The 19,979-nt window shown below is 43.2% G+C and overlaps 1 protein-coding gene across 2 annotated transcripts in view; it reads right to left on the minus strand.

The window, feature by feature from the left end:
• Positions 1-777: 777 nt before the first annotated feature.
• ACTR2 (actin related protein 2) overlaps positions 778-19,979 on the minus strand; it is a 56,628-nt gene continuing 37,426 nt past the window's right edge. For both annotated transcript variants that reach the window (XM_008254327.4, XM_089327603.1), the window contains 3 exons: positions 16,716-16,861; positions 7,258-7,390; positions 778-3,341 (listed from right to left, as the gene is read on the minus strand). In XM_008254327.4, the coding sequence (XP_008252549.1) occupies positions 3,171-3,341; positions 7,258-7,390; positions 16,716-16,861 (450 nt within the window). In that variant the 3' untranslated portion in view covers positions 778-3,170. The remainder of the gene's footprint in view (positions 3,342-7,257; positions 7,391-16,715; positions 16,862-19,979) is intronic.

The following is a 19,979-nucleotide window of genomic DNA, read 5'->3' on the forward strand; positions in this document are numbered from 1 at the left end:
AGGATGGCCCAGGTGCTTGGGCCCTGCACCCCATGGGAGACCAGGAAAAGCACCTGGCTCCTGGCTCCTGCCATCGGATCAGCGCGGTGCGCCGGCCGCCGCGCGCCAGCCGCGGCGGCCATTGGAGGGTGAACCAACGGCAAAGGAAGACCTTTCTCTCTGTCTCTCTCTCTCACTGTCCACTCTGCCTGTCAAAAAAAAAAAAAAAAAAAAAAAAAAAAAGTAGAGCAGCAGGGACTCGAACTGGCACCCTTGTAGGATGCCAGCACTGCAGGTGGTGGCTTCACCTGCTATGCCACAGTGCCAGCCCCTTTAGGTTTTTTTTCCTAATTTTTATTTAACATCAAACCAGTTTTGGTCATTAACAAAACAGTTCAATAGTACTGAGCTTGGCTTAACAACCACCATAAAGATTTATTTTTATTTGAGAGGTAGAGTTACAAAGAGGGAGAAACAAAGAGAGGACTTGCATCCACTGGTTCACTCCCCAAATGGCCACAATGGTCGAGCTGATCAGAAGCCAGAAGCCTCCTCCCGGTCTCCCACCTGTGTGCAGGGTCCCAAGCATTTGGCGATCCTCCACTGCTTTCCCAGGCCATCAGCAGGGAGCTGGGATGGAGCAGCCAGGATGCTGGTGCAGCAGGTGGAGGCTTAACCTACTACGCCACAGTGCCACCAACCCCAACCATGAATTTGTCCATCCATCTTGCATTAGGCAAAGTAAAAATATACATATGAACATAAAGAACTATTACAAGAAAAAAGACACAACTCAGATTTACTTTGAAAAATCTGATTTATTTTCTGAATCAAAAAAGTGTATTCTTGTTAAACTTAGAATGTTTAGCTTTCTGTTGATCTTTCAAAATACTTTCCAGATAATAGCAGTGCTCAGAACTATGTAAAAGTTAACATCCAATACCACATTTGAGAGAAAACAGTTTAAATGTAGAACCTATTTCTAAGAAATCCTTCTCAAAGGTCAAGGCATTGACAATTCTAAAGATGAAAGAATTTTAATAACTACTGGAAATTTAAATGACAATGAGTTTCAAGAGGTTAAAAACCATATCTCTTAGAAAACTGAGTGGACAACAACTTCAATTAAACATAATACTCCCCCAACTTCCACATTATTAAATGCAATATTTCGCCTTAGAATAGGAAAATTATAAAATGGAATTTCTAGATTACTTTATATATATACACCATTTTAACTGTCATGTTTGCTAGCAGAATTATAAAATAAAAAGTTCTACATTCAAGGGACCAGTGCTCTTTTATTGTTTATAAGAGTCCATCCTCTTCTTTGTTCTCTACTCCTCTATAAAATCATGACCAAAGGCCAATCCATTTATTCCAGCTGAAGAGCCAGCAGGTATGGGTCCTACCCACAGCAGGTCCTTTAACAAGTGCAGCCCTCAGAAGGCTGGGGTACTTTTAAGAACATGAGTTAGGAAGGCTTTAGAACTCCAAAGTGACTGGTAGGCCCGGGTCTCCACAATGCAGTAGACATTTCTCATGGGCTATTCGTGTGTAAGGAGGCATGGCCAGCATGCAAACTTCTTGAGGTAAGACAGACAGACAATATTTACAGAAGCTGCATATTGAAGCTAACCTGCTGCTGCTTATTTCATATAAACTGATAAAAGTTTTCTCACAAAGAAGACTCTGAAGCCAGTATTTTCTGATTTGTCACCCAAAAAATTAAGTCACTTCTTTCAAATCCATTGTTGGTAGACAATGTTTTCAATAAACGAAAACCTTTTCCTAGACTGCATTTTGTACTTAGCATGATAACATTTCTCATTTTCTTTTTCAAATTTGAAAGAACTCAGGTCTGAGTACTGATTTTTTTTCCAGGTACCAAGCAACACCAACAGGACCCATAAATAGGACTTTCTGACAGGCACTAAAGTCTGCTAGCATTTATAAAATACTCTGTGCTCTTCTTTCAAACATGATGGCTGAGAATTAGCAGTTATGATTAGTTTGCAGTACAAACACAATTTTAAATCCTGATTGGGGGGGAGGGAGAGCAACATTTTAAATAGTCATCAGGTTTTTTCAAATCAAAACAAATGAATACCAACAGAAACAAAAATGAAAATCACTCAACTGGCAACAAGTCCCATATGCCAGTGTTATTTTTAACCCAACAATCATAACCTGCCAGCAATTACTTATGTATCTGCTTGTCTTATTAAATAAGAACCGGTCAGTTATATATAAAAGAATAATTTCCAAGAATGGTACTTGGCACTGGGTTACCTTAATTCTGTAATAAATAGAAGCATTTAGAAAACACCAGCTCCTAAGCACTTTTTGTATCTGTAATTTCAATTAACACAAGTATTTTTACAACTTACTTTCCCACTAACAGATTCTAGGAAGTCTAGTCCCAGCTAACATGGCTGATTTTAAAAAACAAATCCGTAAGCCACATGGTAATGGAATACTATGCTTGCTTTTTATATCGCATGGAAAACAGTTCCAGGCAAACCAAAAGTAGAAGAAAACTAGCCAAATCAAAGTACTGTAAATAAAGTTCATTTTCTGTACCTCAAATTTTTAAAATAAGACACCCACTTCCCTCCCAATGCAAAAACCCACCCCAAACACTTCAGTTTTGAGTTCAACATTTCCCTAAGATGTTAATAGGAGAAGCAGGAAGGTACTTAAAGCTGCAGGAGTCACTGCTGAAAGAGGCAGACTACAAAGGGAATGCCCTCCAGGGTTCAGGGCTACCCACCCATCCCTTACCACCCCCACCCCAATAATAAGTAAAAGCTCCTGGTAAAGTTTCTTATGCTAATAAATGCAGACCACCTACTGTGCTAAAGACTACAACTAGCAGCACTGGGAGCAGGAGCAGTGAAAGTGAAAACAGGAAGCCTACAGGAGTGATCTAAAATGCCTACTTGGGAGAAACAAAGCAGCAAACAGGACCTTTGCCCTTTTGTTTGTAGCGAAGTGGTTGAATTAAACAGATTTACTCACGTTAACAAAAATTTAACAAAGCTTCCCCAAGACACCAGAATACAACTTGACCTTTCTTGTCAAAGGGCAGAGAGAGGCTGCTTCTGTGTCCTGGAGTTGAATGAGTTCAAAGATTGGCAATAAAGGAAAAAAGAAAGCATCAGGGGTGTGAAGGGAACAAGCTTGGGAGTTTATCGCACAGTCACACCAAGTTTCTCCAGCACACGGACACCCTTTTCTTGATATTCTTGTCTGGTCATCCAAAAGTTGTCTTTGTCTTTCATGATATCTGCTAGAACTGCACCACCCAGGAACACCATGTGCTTTCTGCGGGGTGGGTCTTCGATGCGGATCTTAAATTTCTAAAGGAGAAAAAAGGGTAACAAGTCATGCGTGCATAGTGCTTTCTGCATTCTGTTCTGTGACAATGACGTTCATGTATTCTCTTGTGGAACCTCACAACAGCCCTGCGATGTATGCAGAAGGAGATTCCTGAGGTACACTTTGCCATCGATGTCCCAAAGCTCACAGGCACGAGATAGAACAGCTCTTCCAGTGCACTTAAAAAGTCCTAATTTTTTTTTTTTTTTAAATTTACCTCCTGGGGCCTGCTCTGTGGCACAGAAGCTGGGCATCTGCCTGTGGTGCTGGCATACTATATGGGTGCTGGTTCAAGTCCTGGCTACTTCTCTTCCGATATAGCTCTCCTGCTGATGGCCCAAGTACTTGAGCCCCTGTGCCCTCATGCAGACCCAGAGGAGGCTCCTGGCTCCTCCTGACTTTGGATTGGCCTAGCTATGGTGGCTGCAGCCATCTATGGAGTCAACCAGCAGAGGGAAGACCCCTCTCTCTCTCCCTCTGTCTGTAACTCTGCCTCTCAAATATTTTTCTGTTTAAGATTTATTTATTTATTTATTTATTTCAAAGGCAGATTTACAGAGAGGAGAGGCAAAGAGAGGTCTTCCATACACTGGTTCACTCTCCAAACGGCCAGAACGGCCGGAGCTGGGCTGATCTGAAGCCAGGAGCTTCTTCCAGGTCTCCCACGTGGGTGCAGGGGCCCAAGAACTGGGGCCATCTTCCACTGCTTTCCCAGGTCACGGCAGAGAGCTGGATTAGAAGTGGAGCAGATGGGACTGGGACTGGCGCCCATATGGGATGCTGGCATGCAGACGGCAGCTTTACCTGTTATGCCACAGTGCCAGCCCCAAAAAGTAAATCTTGAAAAAAAATTATCTGAGAGAGCTCCAGACAGGGAGAGATAGAGAGGTTTTTCCATCTGCTGGTTGTCTCCCAAGAAGGCTACAACTGCTGTAGCGGGCCTATCCAAAGCCAGGAACTTCTTCTGGGTCTCCGGCATGAGAACAGGGGCCCAAGCACTTGGGCCAGCTTCCACTGCTTCCCCGGGCACATTAGCAGGGAGCTGTATTGGACGAGGAGCAGCCAGGATTCGAACAGGGATGCTGGTCTGCAGGCAGAGGCTTAGCTTACTACGGCACAGTGTAGCCCCTTGGACAGTCCTATTTACACTTACTGTACATCCTTAATACTAATAGTACTCCTCTTCCCTCTACAAAGTGGATTTGAACGATGTCTTTTTAGAATCAATCACCCTCAGAGTCTGAGTAGAGGCAAGTTTTCTCATTCATTGGTGGATGACCACATGGGAAGGTCACTTAACTGTATAATAAAGCCTGCATAAGAGGACTTAGAGGTCTAACACCATTATGACTCTGGTCCAGTGCAAGAGAGAAACCGAAGCTCTTTTAAAGTTGACTTTCTGTTGTCTCAAATTCAAATGAAATGTTCTCAAAATAAAACAAAGCCAAATATGGTCAAAACAAATCACAGGATGCTGGATAAAACGAACCCAGTAACCAAAATTAAAGACAACTGGAAAATGTTCTGTACTCCATAGTTACTATTAATTGTTAAGAAAGGACACACCCTTATGTGTAGGGTCAATCAATGTCTGAAGGAAAAACTTTAACATGACTGATGCTATTTACCAGTGTCACAGTCACAAAGGCTGCAAAGAAGATCAAAGTATGTAATTCCAAATTATCTTACTTCATAGAGAACTGCAGGGGGGCAGAGGGAAGATTCTGCCTGGGGAGTCTATATTCCATATGGGAGTGCCTGAGTTTGAATCCCAGCTCTGCTCCCAATTCCAGCTTCCTGCTACTACCCCCATCCTGGAAGGCAGTGGTGATAGCTCAAGTACATGAGACCTGCTTTGAGCTCCTCACTCCGGCTTCAGCCTGGCCTGGCCCGGCCCTGGACATTGTGGCCATTTTGGGGAGTGAACCAGCAGATGGGAGAACTGTCTCTCCTTCTAACTCTTTAAAATAAAGATTTATTTAAAAAAAAATTTCCTAGTTACCTTCTGCTTGAGTTGGGGGGTCAGTAAGCCCCACCCCCCTTTTGGAAGGGCAGACAGTGAGCACTTGGTTTTCCAGGTCTTTTTTCTAACTACTTGACGCCAAGTGCTACTGGCAAGTGGCCATATGTGTAATCGATAACACTAGGTAAACAATTGGGCCTGGCTGTATCCCAGTTCAACTTATTTACAAAAAGACTGTTTTGGTTCTAGGACTGGAGTTTGCTCACATCTGCTCTAAGAGAAACTTACCCAGTTCCTGAAGACACTGTCTTCCCTGTGGCTTTGTCAACTCTTTGCTATTTTTCCTTTCACACTACCTCCTTGTAACCCTGGAGATCGGTAACAAGAGTTCTGGCTCTTCATTGCTGCTTCCATCTCCCTCCTCTTGAACTCCACAGCCCCTCTGAAACTCACTCTATCAGGCCATGTGCTCCTGCACTCCTCCTCGGTGAAATCATCCATGGATCTTTGCTCACACCTACAGATCTCCAGGTTATTTCTTCTCATGCCTATTCAAGGTTCACTCATGCACATACTCGTCTACCACATCCTGATATCATCCTTAGTGACTTTGGCCTTTTCCTCCTCTCATATGCACTTGGCAGAACATCAACTCAGGTTATCAACTCTCTACTTTGTACCTGCCCTAAAGCAGCTGAATAAGACAGGAAAGAAACTCTGTGTCTTCCTGTAAATGTATCAGTAACTTCAACTGATCCCTCAGTGCTAGCTGGTAAGCCTATTACATTGCTCCATTCCCTCCTTCCATTCCCCCAAGATACCCCTTTCAGTCTATTTCTTTAAAGTTTCCATTCTACTTTTAACTTTTATTGAGAGGCAGAAAGAGCTCCCATGTACTAGTTCATTCCTCAAATGCCCATTACGACCCACAGCTGGGGAAGGAGTTGGCACCAGGCACTCAATCTAGGTTCCCTACGTGGGAGGCAGGAAGCCAATTACTTGAGTCATTACTGCTACCTCCTGGGATCTGCATTAGCAAAAAGCTGGAATCAGGAACAGAACCAGATCTTAAACCTAGGTACTCTGAAATAGAATGTCTTAACTGCTACACCAAACACCAGCCCCAACTCTTCCACTTCAAACCTCAGCTACCTCTGTCCTCTCAGCCTCCTTGCTGGTGTCTATTTACCACACCAGGCTTAGGGCCACTTGTGCTGCTTCCCCTCCAGCTCCCTGCTAATATGCCTGGGAAAGCAGTAGTTGATGGTTCAGGTACTTGTGCCCCTGTTCCCATGTGGGGGACCTGGATAAAGTTCCTGGCTGCTGGCTTGGGCTTGGCCTAGTCCTGACCATTGTAGCCATTTGGGGGAATGAACCAGTGGATGGAAAATGTGTCCTTTTGCCTTTCAAATAAATAAGTCTATCTTTTAAAAAAAAAAAAAAACACACACACACACACACACACCCCAAAGGAAACACCAACTGTTATATACTAGGTTATAATTTTCTATTTTACACATCAACAACTACTAATTAATGTCTACTTCAGGAGATATGTTATTAGGAATATAAAAGAACTGGAGGCATGATACAGATCACCAGAAAACCTAAAATCAGAAACATGAGATACACCAAGAATAGTACGCTAAGAAATCCCAAAACGGGGTATTTTTCTGTAATATTACAGGTTCTTCCCAGGTCACTTAGAGGCTTAGATTCCAAGCTGGTCGTCACAAACCAGAACACTTGGTCCTAGGCTTTGCTGTCTCCATATACTGGTAAATACCAGCATTCAGCGTACCTTGAACCAATTCTCGTAACTATGCCAGGCTGTACTTGACTGATGCAGGAATTTGTTTTGGAAGACTTCTGCGCCCTCTGGTGGTCATCAAGCTACTTCACATGCTTTTGAAAGAATGCTAACAGATACTTACAGAAAGTTTTTCCACATCTCCCTTTAACACTCTTTCCAAGTAAAGCTGTTTAAGTTCTCTTTCCAACCGCGATGGCAGGCCAGGGTACATAGTAGACCCTCCAGAAAGCACAATGTGCTTATAGAATTCAGATCTAGAAAGATACAATGGTGTTCATTTAGTGTACTTTCAGATTAGGTAAATAGCACTGCAGGATTACTTACGTCATCCTCAGGGAGCTGCTGGAAGAATTAAGTAAAATTTCACATGTGAACTATGGGGCTGAATGTTCACTACTGTTATTCTTAGAAAACAACCCACTTACACATAACATTTTCTATCAGTTTTGATAAAAATATTTCAAAAATTACATGACATTTCATCACAAATGTAATTGAGTCTTTTAATAAAGAGCATTACAAACTTTATCAAGTGCTTCCCTGGAGCTGCTGAGAAGTGGTTATCTCCCATAATTAGCTATATTCTACTTTGATTACTGCTTTTCAGTTTTTTTCATTTGCCTTTTTAAGTATTTCCTTTTGTTCCTTTTGCCTTGAGGCTATCTGTTATTTTTGGCTAAGTTGATGTGTTTCCTTTTTATAACATCTCCCTCTTTTCTTAAATATGCTTTTGGCTGTATATATACCAGATAAATCTGAAGTAATTACACAGCAGTAATGTAATCTGAATGAGGGTCTCCAGAACTCTTATAGCAAAGTTTGGGAGCTGAGTCACAAAATGTCATCTAAGTTTTTAGTTTAAGTTAGGCTTCCAATGGCTTAAGTTTCTGCGATTTTACTGTTTACAAAAGCACTGTGGGAGGGGTGTTTGGCCCAGAAGTTACACGCCCCACAATGGAGTACCTGGGTTCAGTTCTTGGCCTCGGCTCTCAATTGCCAGAACCCGAGGAGGCAGCAGATGATGGCTGAAGTAGTTGGGACCCTGCCACCCATGTGGCAGAACTGGATTGAGTTTCTACCTCCCAGCTTCAGCCTGGCCCAGCTTTGGCCACTGTGGACATCTGGGCAGTGAACTGGCAGATCAGAGCTGTCTCTCTGAATCTCAAATTTTAGAAAAAGAGGGGCTGATGTGCCACAGCAGGTTTAAGTAGGCACCTGCAATGCAGGCATCCCATAGCAGTGTCAACTAGAGTCCCAGCTGCTCCACTTCCCATCCAGCTTCCTGTTAATGTGTCTGGGAAAGCTACACAAGGCCCAAACAACTGGGCCCCTGCCAGTCACATGGGAGGCCTGGATGAAGCTCCTGGCTTTGGCCTGGTTCAGCCCTGGCTGTTATGCCATTTGGGGAGTGAACCAGCAGATGGAATGTCTCTAACTCTGCCTTTCAAGTAAGTATTTATTTATTTGACAGGGATATAGACAGTGACAGGGAGAGAGAGAAAGAAAGGTCTTCCTTCCGTTGGTTCACTCCCCAAATGGCCACTACGGCTGGTGCCGCACTGATCCGAAGCCAGGAGCTTTTTCCTGGTCTCCCATGCATGTGCAGAGGCCCAAGGACTTGGGTCATCTTCTGCTGGCCTCCAGGGCCACAGCAGAGAGCTGGACTGGAAGAGTAGCAACCAGGACTAGAACCTGACGCCCATATGGGATGCCGGCATCTCAGGTGGAAGATTAACCAAGTGAGCCATGGCGCCAGTCCTCAAAGTCTTTAAAAGCCTTAAAAAGAGAACCACTGTTTTTGTATGTTACTGCTGAAGCAAGCACTGTGAATATAGCATAAGCCAAGCAGTTGAAGCATGGCTACATGTGCTATGAACATGTGATCTTTTACATGTTTGCTTTCAAGGAGCAAAACACACAAAAACATTTGTGTTATGTCACTTTGTAATGTAAAGCTCTGGAGAGGATATCAAATCTGACTCCTGTGATTTAAGAATGTCAGACTGGGGTGGGGGAGAGAGCGGTCTTGGCATTCACTGGTTCACTTCTCAAACAGCCGCAATTGCCAGGCTTTGAAGCTGGCAGCTTCTTCTGGGTCTCCCATGTGGGTGCAGGGGCCCACGACTTGGGCCATCCTCCACTGCTTTCCCAGATGCATTAGCAGGGAGCTGGACCAAAAGTGGAACAGCTGTGACTCGAACCAACACCCATACAGGATGCTAGCACTGCAGGCTTAACCTGCTATGCCACAATGCTGGCCCCTAAAATTAAAAAATTAAAAAAATATATATTTTAAAATTCAGTCTTTGAAAGGCAGAGTTATCTATCTTCCATCTGCTGATTCACTTCCCCTATCCTCTTATTTGTCCACAACAGCTGGATCTGGGCCAAGCTGAAGCCAGAAGCCCAGAACTCGCTGTGTCTCCCACATGGGAGGCAGAGATCCATGCCTCTTAGGGCATACATTAACAGGAAGCTGGAACTGGAAACAAAGCCAGAACTTGAACCCAGGCACTCTGATATGGGATGCTGCCATCTCAGGTGGCATCTTAACTACTGTGCCAAATACCTGTCCTTTAAGATTTGTTTTATTCATTTGAAGGGCAGAGTATCAAAGACAGACAGACAGACACACACACAAATAGAAAAATCTGCTGGTTCACCTCCCAAGTGGCAAACACAGCTGGGGCTGGGCCAGGCAGAACCCAAGAGTCTGAAATTCTATCTGGGTCTCCCACATGGTGGCAGGGGCCCAAGCACTCGGGTCATCATCTGCTGGACTGGAAACATGGAGTAGCCAGGACATAAGCCAATCTGGGAAATGGGGTCGGGGTGTGTGTGGGTGTTCTAAGCAGTGGGTTCTTGCCCCAAGCACATGCCTCAAAATACATGGTTGCTGCTCAGGATCATTAGATCAAGAAACAAAATCATCTACCTGATCCTTACCATAAGAATTTACCATAATTACTAAGGCTAGATGAGATTTTTGATTGTCTTCCACTTGGTTTATAGTTTATCAGCCCATTTGTATTTTTATTAATTTCTATTATCTGGGCTCCCCAGCCATCCATCCAAAATTAATTAGGGGTTATTTAATTCAGGTTTAAACAAACATACAAACCCTGGCATTATGCTGCTAGGTATAGGGAAGAGCTTTTAACTTAACAACTATGACTCAAACGATACTTGAACAAGATTATAAATCTTTCTATATAAATAAAAATACCATGAACAAAAGACAAATTGGGATAAAAATATCTCCAACAGCTATCACAGAGCTAAAAGAACGAACTTTTAAAAACTGAGTAAACAAGCCAATACTGTAGTACAGTAGGTAAAGCCACTGCTGGCGATGCCAGCATCCCACAGGGCACTGGTTCAAGTCCCAGCTGTTCTACTTCCAATCCAGTTCCCTACTAATATGCCAGGGAAAGCAACGTAAGATGGCCCAAGGCTTCAGCCTGACCCACCCTGACTGTTGCGGCCATTTGGGGAGTGTACAAGTGCATTGAAGAGCTATGTCTCTCTTTCTGTCTTTCAAATATATAAGTGGAATATTTAAAAAATGAGATAAAAACCTAGAAAAAAAAAAAAAAAACAAACCAAAGACATGGGTAGGCATCGGTTACAGCAATAAAGTCACTGCTTGAGACACCTGCTTCCCTGGTTCACCTACATGTCTGGTTCAAGGCTCAACTCCTCCACTTCTAATCTAGCTTCCTACCAATGCAGCAGCTGATGAGTGAAATGGCAGGGTCCCTACCACCCACACTGAGTTTCAAATTGAGTTCTAGGCACCTGACTTTGGCCTAGGCCCAGCTTTGGCTGTAGGGGGCATTTGGGAATGAACCAGCAGATGGAGGATCTCTGCCTTTCAAATAAAATGAAAATAAGCTAAATTTAAAAACATATAAGCTGACCCCTCAACTTTATTACTAAGAGAAGCAAAAATTAAAACTATACTGAATTAAGACTATACCGCAGCTCAATAGGCTAATCCTCCACCTAGTGGCGCCAGCACACTGGGTTCTAGTCCCGGTTGGGGCGCCGGATTCTATCCCGGTTGCCCCTCTTCCAGGCCAGCTCTCTGCTGTGGCCCGGGAGTGCAGTGGAGGATGGCCCAAGTGCTTGGGCCCTGCACCCCATGGGAGACCAGGAGAAGCACCTGGCTCCTGCCATCGGATCAGCGCGGTGCGCCGGCTGCGGCGGCCATTGGAGGGTGAACCAATGGCAAAAGGAAGACCTTTCTCTCTGTCTCTCTCACTGTCCACTCTGCCTGTTAAAAACAAACAAAAAAACCACTATACTGAGCTTGGAGTAACAGTAAACTTGGGGGAGCAGGTGCTGTGGCACAGTGGATAAAGTAGCCACCTGCGATGCTGGCATCCCCTATGGGTGCCAGTTCTTGTCTGATCCAGTTCCCTGCTAACTGCTTGGGAAAGCAGCAGATAATGGCCCAAGTACCTGGGTCCCAAACTCCTGGCTGTGGTCTGGCCCAGTACGTCGGCCACTGTGGCCATCTCGGGAGTGAACCAAGATGGAAGACTGATCTCTGTCTCTCCTTCCCTCCAACTCGGATTTCCAAAATAAATGATTTTTTTTTTAAAGTAGTAAATGGGGGGCCAGCATTGTGGCATGGCAGGTTAAACTGCTGCTTGTGACACTGGCATTCATACAAATGCTTGTTCAAGTCCTAGCTGCTCCACTTTATCCAATTCCTGCTGATGCACCTAGGAAGGCAGTGGAAAATGTCATGAGTGCTTGGGTCCTGTCACCCATGTAGGAGTCTCAGATGGCCTTCCAGGCTCCTGGGACTATTCTATGGTACAGCTCCGGCATACCATATGGATACCAGTTCGTGTCCCAGCTGCCCCTCTTCCAAGATAACTCTGCTATAGGCTGGGAAAGCAGCAGCATATGACCCAAGTGCTTGGGCCCCTACACCCACATGGGAGACCCGGAAGAAGCTCCTGCCTCCTGGCTTTGGTATTAGGCCCAGCTCCAGGCATTGCGGCCATTTGGGGGAGTGAACCAGTGGATGGAAGAACATACCCTCAAATGGATGATTCCTTCTGAGGGGAATTTGGCAACATCTAACAAAAAGAACCCACATTTACATCAAACTCGAAGCCACATAGGAAAGGAAACAATCTTTAGAAGAAAACTTAGGAGAAAATTCTTGTAAACCATACATATAACTGAAAAAGGGATTAATACTCCAAATACATAAGGAACTCAAACAACTCAACAACAAGAAAACCACCTGATTAAAAAATGGGCAAAGGCCCTAAATAGACATTTCTAAAAAAAAAGACATACAGGCCGGCGCCGCGGCTCACTAGGCTAATCCTCCGCTTTGCGGCGCCGGCACATCGGGTTCTAGTCCCGGTCGGGGCGCCGGATTCTGTCCCGGTTGCCCCTCTTCCAGGCCAGCCCTCTGCTGTGGCCCGGGAGTGCAGTGGAGGATGGCCCAGGTGCTTGGGCCCTGCACCCCATGGGAGACCAGGAAAAGCACCTGGCTCCTGGCTCCTGCCATCGGATCAGCACGGTGCGCCGGCCGCAGCGCGCTGGCCGCGGCGGCCATTGGAGGGTGAACCAACGGCAAAAGGAAGACCTTTCTCTCTGTCTCTCTCTCTCTCTCACTGTCCACTCTGCCTGTCAAAAAAAAAAAAAAAAAAAAAGACATACAAATGGCCAACAGGAATATTAAAAAAAAAAATGCTTGCTTTCATCCAAACCGCCATCTTCCAGTAATTGCCAAGATAATGAACACAAAGGCAAAGAATGGCACCAGATACAAGTCTTCCAGGCATTCCTGGAGTTCTTTGGTCTCATACACAAGCATTTACAAGAAAGGTGACATTGCAGACATCAAGGGAATGGGTACAGTTCAAAAAAAAAAAAAAGTCACTGTTACCATGGCAACAATGTTACCCAGCAAAGCTGCTGGCATTGTTATAAACAAGGGTAAGATTCTTGCTAAGAAAATAAATGTACTTATTGAGCGTATTAAGCACTCTAAGAGCTGAGATAATTTCCTGAAACCTGCAAAGGAAAATGGCTGGAAAAAGAAGGAAGCCAAAGAGAAGGGTACCTGGGTTCAACAGAAGGGCCAGCCTGCTCCACCCAGAGAAGCCCACTTGGTCAAAACCAATGGAAAGGAGCCTGAGCTGCTGGAACCCATTCCTTATGAATTCACAGCTTAGTAAGTGTAAAAAGAAATAAAAGACTTCTGTACTGTAAAAAATGTTTAAAAAAAAAAGATGCAACCTGCTGAACCATCATGGAAATGAACATTAAATTATAATATGGCCTCCCACCTGTTGAAGTGGCTATTACCAGGAAGACAAAAAGTAAGCATTAGTGAGGATGTGGAGGTAAGGGAACCTGTGCACTCTTGGTGGGCATGTGAAGTAGTAGAGCCATTGTGCACAAAGGAATGGAAGCTCTTCAAAGAGTTGGAGTAGAGCTCCCGTGTGGGCCAGCAATCCCACCATGTAGCCACTCTGAATAGTGCTGCAGTGAACATGGGAGTGGGGTGACATGCTGGTCAAAGGACTCAGTTTCAGTTAGGATGAAAAAGCTCAAGAGATCTATTGTGTACCATGGTGCAGATTTTTAAAATGATATTTTTAAAAAATTTGAGACAAACGCAGGGAAAGAGTGCTCCCATCCACTGGTTCACTTCCTAAACGTCCGCTACCAGGGCTGAAGTTGGGTGCAGGGAACTCAGTCCAGATGTCCAACATGGATGACAGGTACCCAACAATTTGAGCGCTCTGTTGCCTCCCAACGTTTGCATTAGTAGGAAGCTGCAGTAGAAACTAGCTACAGCTTGAAAATGAACCCAGGTACTCAGATGTGGGATGTGGACACCTTAACTAGTAAGCCAAATGCCCATCCTCTGGTGACTATATTTAACCACATCATATTGTATACTTTAAAATTGCTATTAATATACTTTTAAGTATTCTCATAAAAATTCTATTAGTGAGACAGCCATTTCACAACGTAAATATATTTTAGAACATCATGCTGTATACCAATAATACATGCAAGTTTTGTCAGTTTAAACAGATTAACTGGAGTGGGCAAGTAGCCTAGTGTTTAAACCTGCTGTCCCACATGGCTCCTGACTCTAGCTTCACGCTAATGCAGACTCGGGAGACAGTAGTAAGGGTTTAAGTAATTGAGTTTCTGCCACCCACATGGACTGAGTTTCCAGCTTTGGCCCCCTTGTCATTTTGGGCATTTGGGTAGTGAACCAGCAGATGGGAGACAGACCTCTCTCCCTTTCCCTTCCTCCCAAATAAATAAAAACACTTGAAAATGTACAAATATATGCATTTATGCCTTGACCCAGCAAATTCCTCTCCTAGAACATATACATTTACATGCATGAAAAAAGTTATTAACTACAGTGTTGTCACCATGAATACTGGACTCTACCTAAATAACCAATAATAAGGGACCCAGCAGTGGGTTAAGCCACTGTCTGCTCCACCTCTGCTACTGTGCCTGGGATAGTGGAAGATTACTCCTATGCTTGGGCCCTTGCACCCACACAGGAGACCTGTATGGAGTTCCAGGCTCTTGACTTTAGCCTCGCTCAGCCCTGTCTGTTGCAGTTATTTGGGGTGTGAAACAGCAGATATGGAAAATCTTTTTTCTTCTGTGACTCTGCCTTTCAAATAAATATTAAAAAATTCACTGAATTAACTGGATATATTTGTACAACATAGTGTTATGCAACTGACAAAAGAATGAAGACAATCCCTATGAAATCATACAGCATTATTTAGGATACACTGTTAAGTAAAAAAGCAAAGTACAAAAAAGTAACTGATGTATGCTACCTTTTGTGTAAGAAGAAATAAGAAACACAGAAAGGATAACCAGAAACCTGTGAGATGATGGACCTGTAAGAGGGATGAGGACTGTGTGGGATACTTCTCATTTTTTTTTCCACTAAAAAATGTTCTTTTTAATTTTGTTTGAAAGGCAGAGAAATGATCTACCCACTTGTTCACTCCCCAAATGCTTGTAATGGCTGAAGTTGGGACAGGATTAAGCAAGGAAGCTGAAATTCAATCCAGGTTTCCCATGTTAGTGACAAGTAACCAAGTACTTGAGCCACCACTGCTGCCTCCCAGGGTGCTCATTAGCAGGAAGCTGGAACTGAAAATGGATCTGGGCCGGCGCTGTGGCTCAATAGGCTAATCCTCCGCCTGCAGCGCCCACACACCGGGTTCTAGTCCTGGTCAGGGTGCCGGATTCTGTCCCGGTTGCCCCTCTTCCAGGCCAGCTCTCTGCTGTGGCCAGGGAGTGCAGTGGAGGATGGCCCAAGTGCTTGGGCCCTGCACCCCATGGGAGACCAGGAGAAGCACCTGGCTCCTGCCATCGGATCAGCGCGGTGCGCCGGCCGCGGCGGCCATTGTAGAATGAACCAACGGCAAAGGAAGACCTTTCTCACTGTCTCACTGTCCACTCTGTCAAAAAAAGAAAAGAAAAGAAAATGGATCTGGAACATGAACATGTGTACTCTAAAATGGAGACAGGTGTCAGAAGTAGTGTCTTAACTATACCAAATGCTCGCCCCTCGATATACATTTTTGTACAGTTTTGACTGTACAGATAATATTATATATTTCAAAAACAATGTCAAAGATGAGCTGAGACCATCCTATACTACAAAACAGAATATGCCCAAAAACTAATGGGGGCAAGTCACAGAAGGGACTTCTACAGTCCAAATCAGAAACAATATGAGCAGCACATTAAAGGCAGTAATAAAATGTAACCCACTGTTTTACAACCGTCACAATAAAAATGATTTAGGCAAGAATCATCAATGATGCTACATGTAGGGAAAGAACAAAGTTTGGTGTCATTTCAAAGTATTTCTCTACAAATTACTTATTAATTAGGAAAGGAAAAACTATCACCAACAAGGAAGAGAAATGACCTCTGGATGTGATACCCTTAGAAGGATATGTCACTTACATGGTATGCTAGCCAAAATTATGTAACTTGGGTCTAACTGTGAAAAAACAGACAAACCAATAAAATAATCAGTCTGTACTGTGCAAAAATGTCAGTGTCTTAAAAGACTAAGAAACTATCAGATAAAGAGGGTAGGTAAAATGTGCATCAACAGTAAGTCTCAAACTCCTTAACTAAACTTGGATTATATAAGTGAGTATCTTTGTTCTTAGGAAACACAAACTGGTAAGAATTGATGCACTGAATCTACTTTTAGGTAGTTAAGAAAATGAATAGAGAAAGAACGATAAAGCAATTAAAACATGAAAATTAGTAAAATAATAAATCCAACTAAAAGGTATATTTGAGTTTTCTGAATTATTATAACTTTTATGTAACTTAGAAATTATTTCAAAAAACCTTCAAGTGGCTTTTCACTTCATATATATGCTATTACACACATGTATGTAAAGATGTTATTCAACATCCAGTACCACACTATCAAAACTTATGAAGGGGCTAATAGACAACTTTGTTGTTCTTATTTATACTTCATCTATGTCTGAAATGATATGGAAACTGTTACTTCTAACATACCTGGTATCAATGTCAGCTGCCTGAATTGTGTTAAAAAGCAATTCAGCAACACCAACTCCCTCCACATTGATTAAATGAGGCTGAAATAAAGCTTCTGGAGCTTCAAATCTCTCTCCCCCGACTTTGATGATGCGTCCATCTGGGAGCTAGAAACCAACACCAACCAGGTTCCAGTTAGCAAAACATGAACATTTTCCAGTGTTCTCTAAAACACTAGCACTTCAAACACAATTGTTCTACAATCAAAATCATTATCTGCAACCATGTTTGCTAAAATATGGTTTGAGGGGGACAAAGGTTGATCACTGTCATCATGCTCCGCTGTTTTTAAAGATGGTGTGCCGTGCCCCTCTGCGTATCTGGGAATTTCTTGGAGAAATCACCAATGCATGAGCTCAGGATATCCCATCTGTGTGAGCAGCCAAGGACTAAACAGGCAGCACTGACCAACTACTGGATCTGATTACAGTCTGTATGTGGTAATGCTGTTTGTTTTGTAATTTCAACACAGTTGTGATCTTACGGAAATTTCTGCCATGTAGAACAAACATTAAACATTTAAATTTTCTTTTATCAAACAATTACTGTTTAACTATTATTTTGCCATAATACTTTGTAACATGCATACTACTTCTATCAAATCATTTAATCCAAAAACCATTTTATGATCAAGAAAGTTTAAGGAATGCTGACCTAGAATTCTTTTCATTAGGTAATTCTTTTCTACCCTTTTAAATCCTTATAAATTGCTAAATTAAAAGTATTTATCAGTTACTTTCAAAGATGTAAACAGCTCAAATATCATAACACCATGACTTCTAATAGAAAAACTCTTAATTTACATGTTTACATTAAATGAAAAATGGTAGAGAAGCTCGTTTCACTTCAATGCATTGATCTAATAAACACATTCATGTACTGTGCATTATGAGACATCAGAATTAGTTTTATAGTAGTATTTCTAATTATTTTCTGTAATTAGAAGTATATTTATATTCTAAAAGTAACTACCCAATATGATAAAGCACTACAAAATTAAATTCCTTAAAACACTGACTACATATGGCTGTTACTGCTCACACACATGAGTACGTTTAAAGCAATTACATCTCCCCCACAAACTCGAGGATTAACTTTTTTGTAAATTGTATCAGATTTCATAAAAATGAGATATCAATCCAAATATTTTATCCTTAAAAACAAACAAAAACCCTCAGATGAGTTCACGTGTGCTCAGCCAAGACATTTGGAAAGACTTCACAAAGCAAAATTTCCTTCCCGTGCACCTCAACCTCTCTGACAGTGCACTTCACCTCCATTTGCAGGCTGCTGGCCTGCATGGCTCCTCAGTCACCCACCTGTAGGAACTGTTTGAACTACAGGCAAGGCATTTCTTTGCACCAAATCTTATCCTATCATCTGTTTATCCACCATTGTTCTCCTTTACTTATTAGTTTGCTGGCTTTTTTTAAAGTTTGCTATTTTATACTCATGTATTTTGGTAACTTGCCTTTACAAAAGGGGAGAAATAAATAAGACTTGTTTTTTACATCTCTAGTTGCCTCATGCCACTCTTTTTTTTTAGAGGAAAGGTTTATTGTCAGGTAGGGGAAGCCCGACGGGGTGGGGTTGGTGGGGGAGAGGGTTAAGAGAATGTAAGAGATCGAGAGCGAGCGAGCGAGCTTGTGCCACTCTTTTAAAGAATGAGGGAGAGAGAAACCTTTCATCTGCTGCTTTACTCTCTATAGGCCACAACAGCCAGGGCTGTGCCAGACTGAAGCTAGAAGCCAGGGGCCAGGAACTCTATCGTGGTTTCCCCCATGGGTATCAAGAGCCCAAGGACTTGGGCCATCTTTTCCTGACTTCCCAGGCCCATCAGCAAGAAGCTGGATCAGAAGTGGAGTAGCTGAGACTTGAACTGGCACTTTGACACAGGATGCCAGTAAAGTCACTGGCCGTGGCTTACCCGTGTGGCTGTAATACTGGTCCTGCCTTGTGATACTTTCTTACCAACAGGTCCAGTAGATGGAACATTAGAAATCTACAGAACTGGAGCTGGTGTTGTGGTGTAGCGGGTAAAGCCACCGACTGCAGCACCAGCATCACATATGGGCACCGGTTTGAGACCTTGCAGCTCCACTTCCGATCCAGCTCTCTGTTAGGACCTGGGAAAGCAGTCGAAGATGGCCCAAGTGCTTGTACCCTTGCATCGACGTGGAAGACCCAGAAGAAGCTCCTGGCTCCTGGCTTCGGACTGGCCCAGCTCCAGGCCACTGTGGCCATTTGGGGAGTGAACAAGCAGATGGAAGACCTTTCTCTCTCTGCCTCTCTCTAACTCTGCCTTCTAAATAAATAAATCTTTAAAAAAGGGGGAGAGGCCTGCCCTGGTGTAGCGGGTAAAGCTGCTTCCTGCAATGCCAGCATCCCATATGGCATTGGTTCAAGTCCTAACTGTTCCATTTCAAATCTAGCTCTCTGCTATGCCCTGGGAAAGCAGTTGAAGATGGCCCAAGTCCTTGAGCCCCTGCACCCACATGGGAGACCTGGAAGAAACTCCTGACTCCTGGCTCCGTTGCTGCCATTTCAGGAGTGAACCAGCGATGGAAGACCCCTCTCTCTTTGTGCCTCTCTGTAACTCTGCCTTTCAAATAAATAAATAAATAGTAAAGAAATCTAGTGGCTTCAGAAAAGAATATCTTGTGCAAATCTGGAAATCATTAAGTTATAAAGTGTGTGTTTTATTGTGTATTTGCATCAATATTCAAAAACCCAGGGCTTGGTTTTTAATACAATGGTTAAATTCACTGCTTGAAAAACTCATATCCCGTAGCAGAGTACCTGATTCAAGTACCAGTCCCTCTGCTTTCAATTCAGTTTCCTGTTACTGTGCACCCTGGGAGGCAGCAGATGATGGCTCAAGTACTTGGGATCCTACCACCCACAAGGGGGTACAGGATTGAGTCCCAGGCTTCTGCCTTTAGCCTTGGTTGTTATGGGCATTTTGGGAGTGATCCAGAGAATGGATGATCTATGTTCTCTCTGCCTTTCCGATAAAATGAAAATAAACCAATTCATAACATTTTATAATTACTCTAAAAATGACTATCTTAAACATATCTGTGAATATGCAGAGCTAATACTGATCACAGTTTAAGAATACATTTTATTGCCTATCGCTACTTCATTTTAGTAATACAAATGCAAAAATGAGAAATGCAAGTACTTTACATCCAGATGAATTTAATGGGCTAAAGATGGTAATTC

The sequence above is a fragment of the Oryctolagus cuniculus genome, chromosome 2 (genome assembly GCF_051225735.1).
Source record: "Oryctolagus cuniculus isolate XC-2025 breed Fujian yellow rabbit chromosome 2, ASM5122573v1, whole genome shotgun sequence".
NCBI classification, from domain to species: domain Eukaryota; kingdom Metazoa; phylum Chordata; class Mammalia; order Lagomorpha; family Leporidae; genus Oryctolagus; species Oryctolagus cuniculus.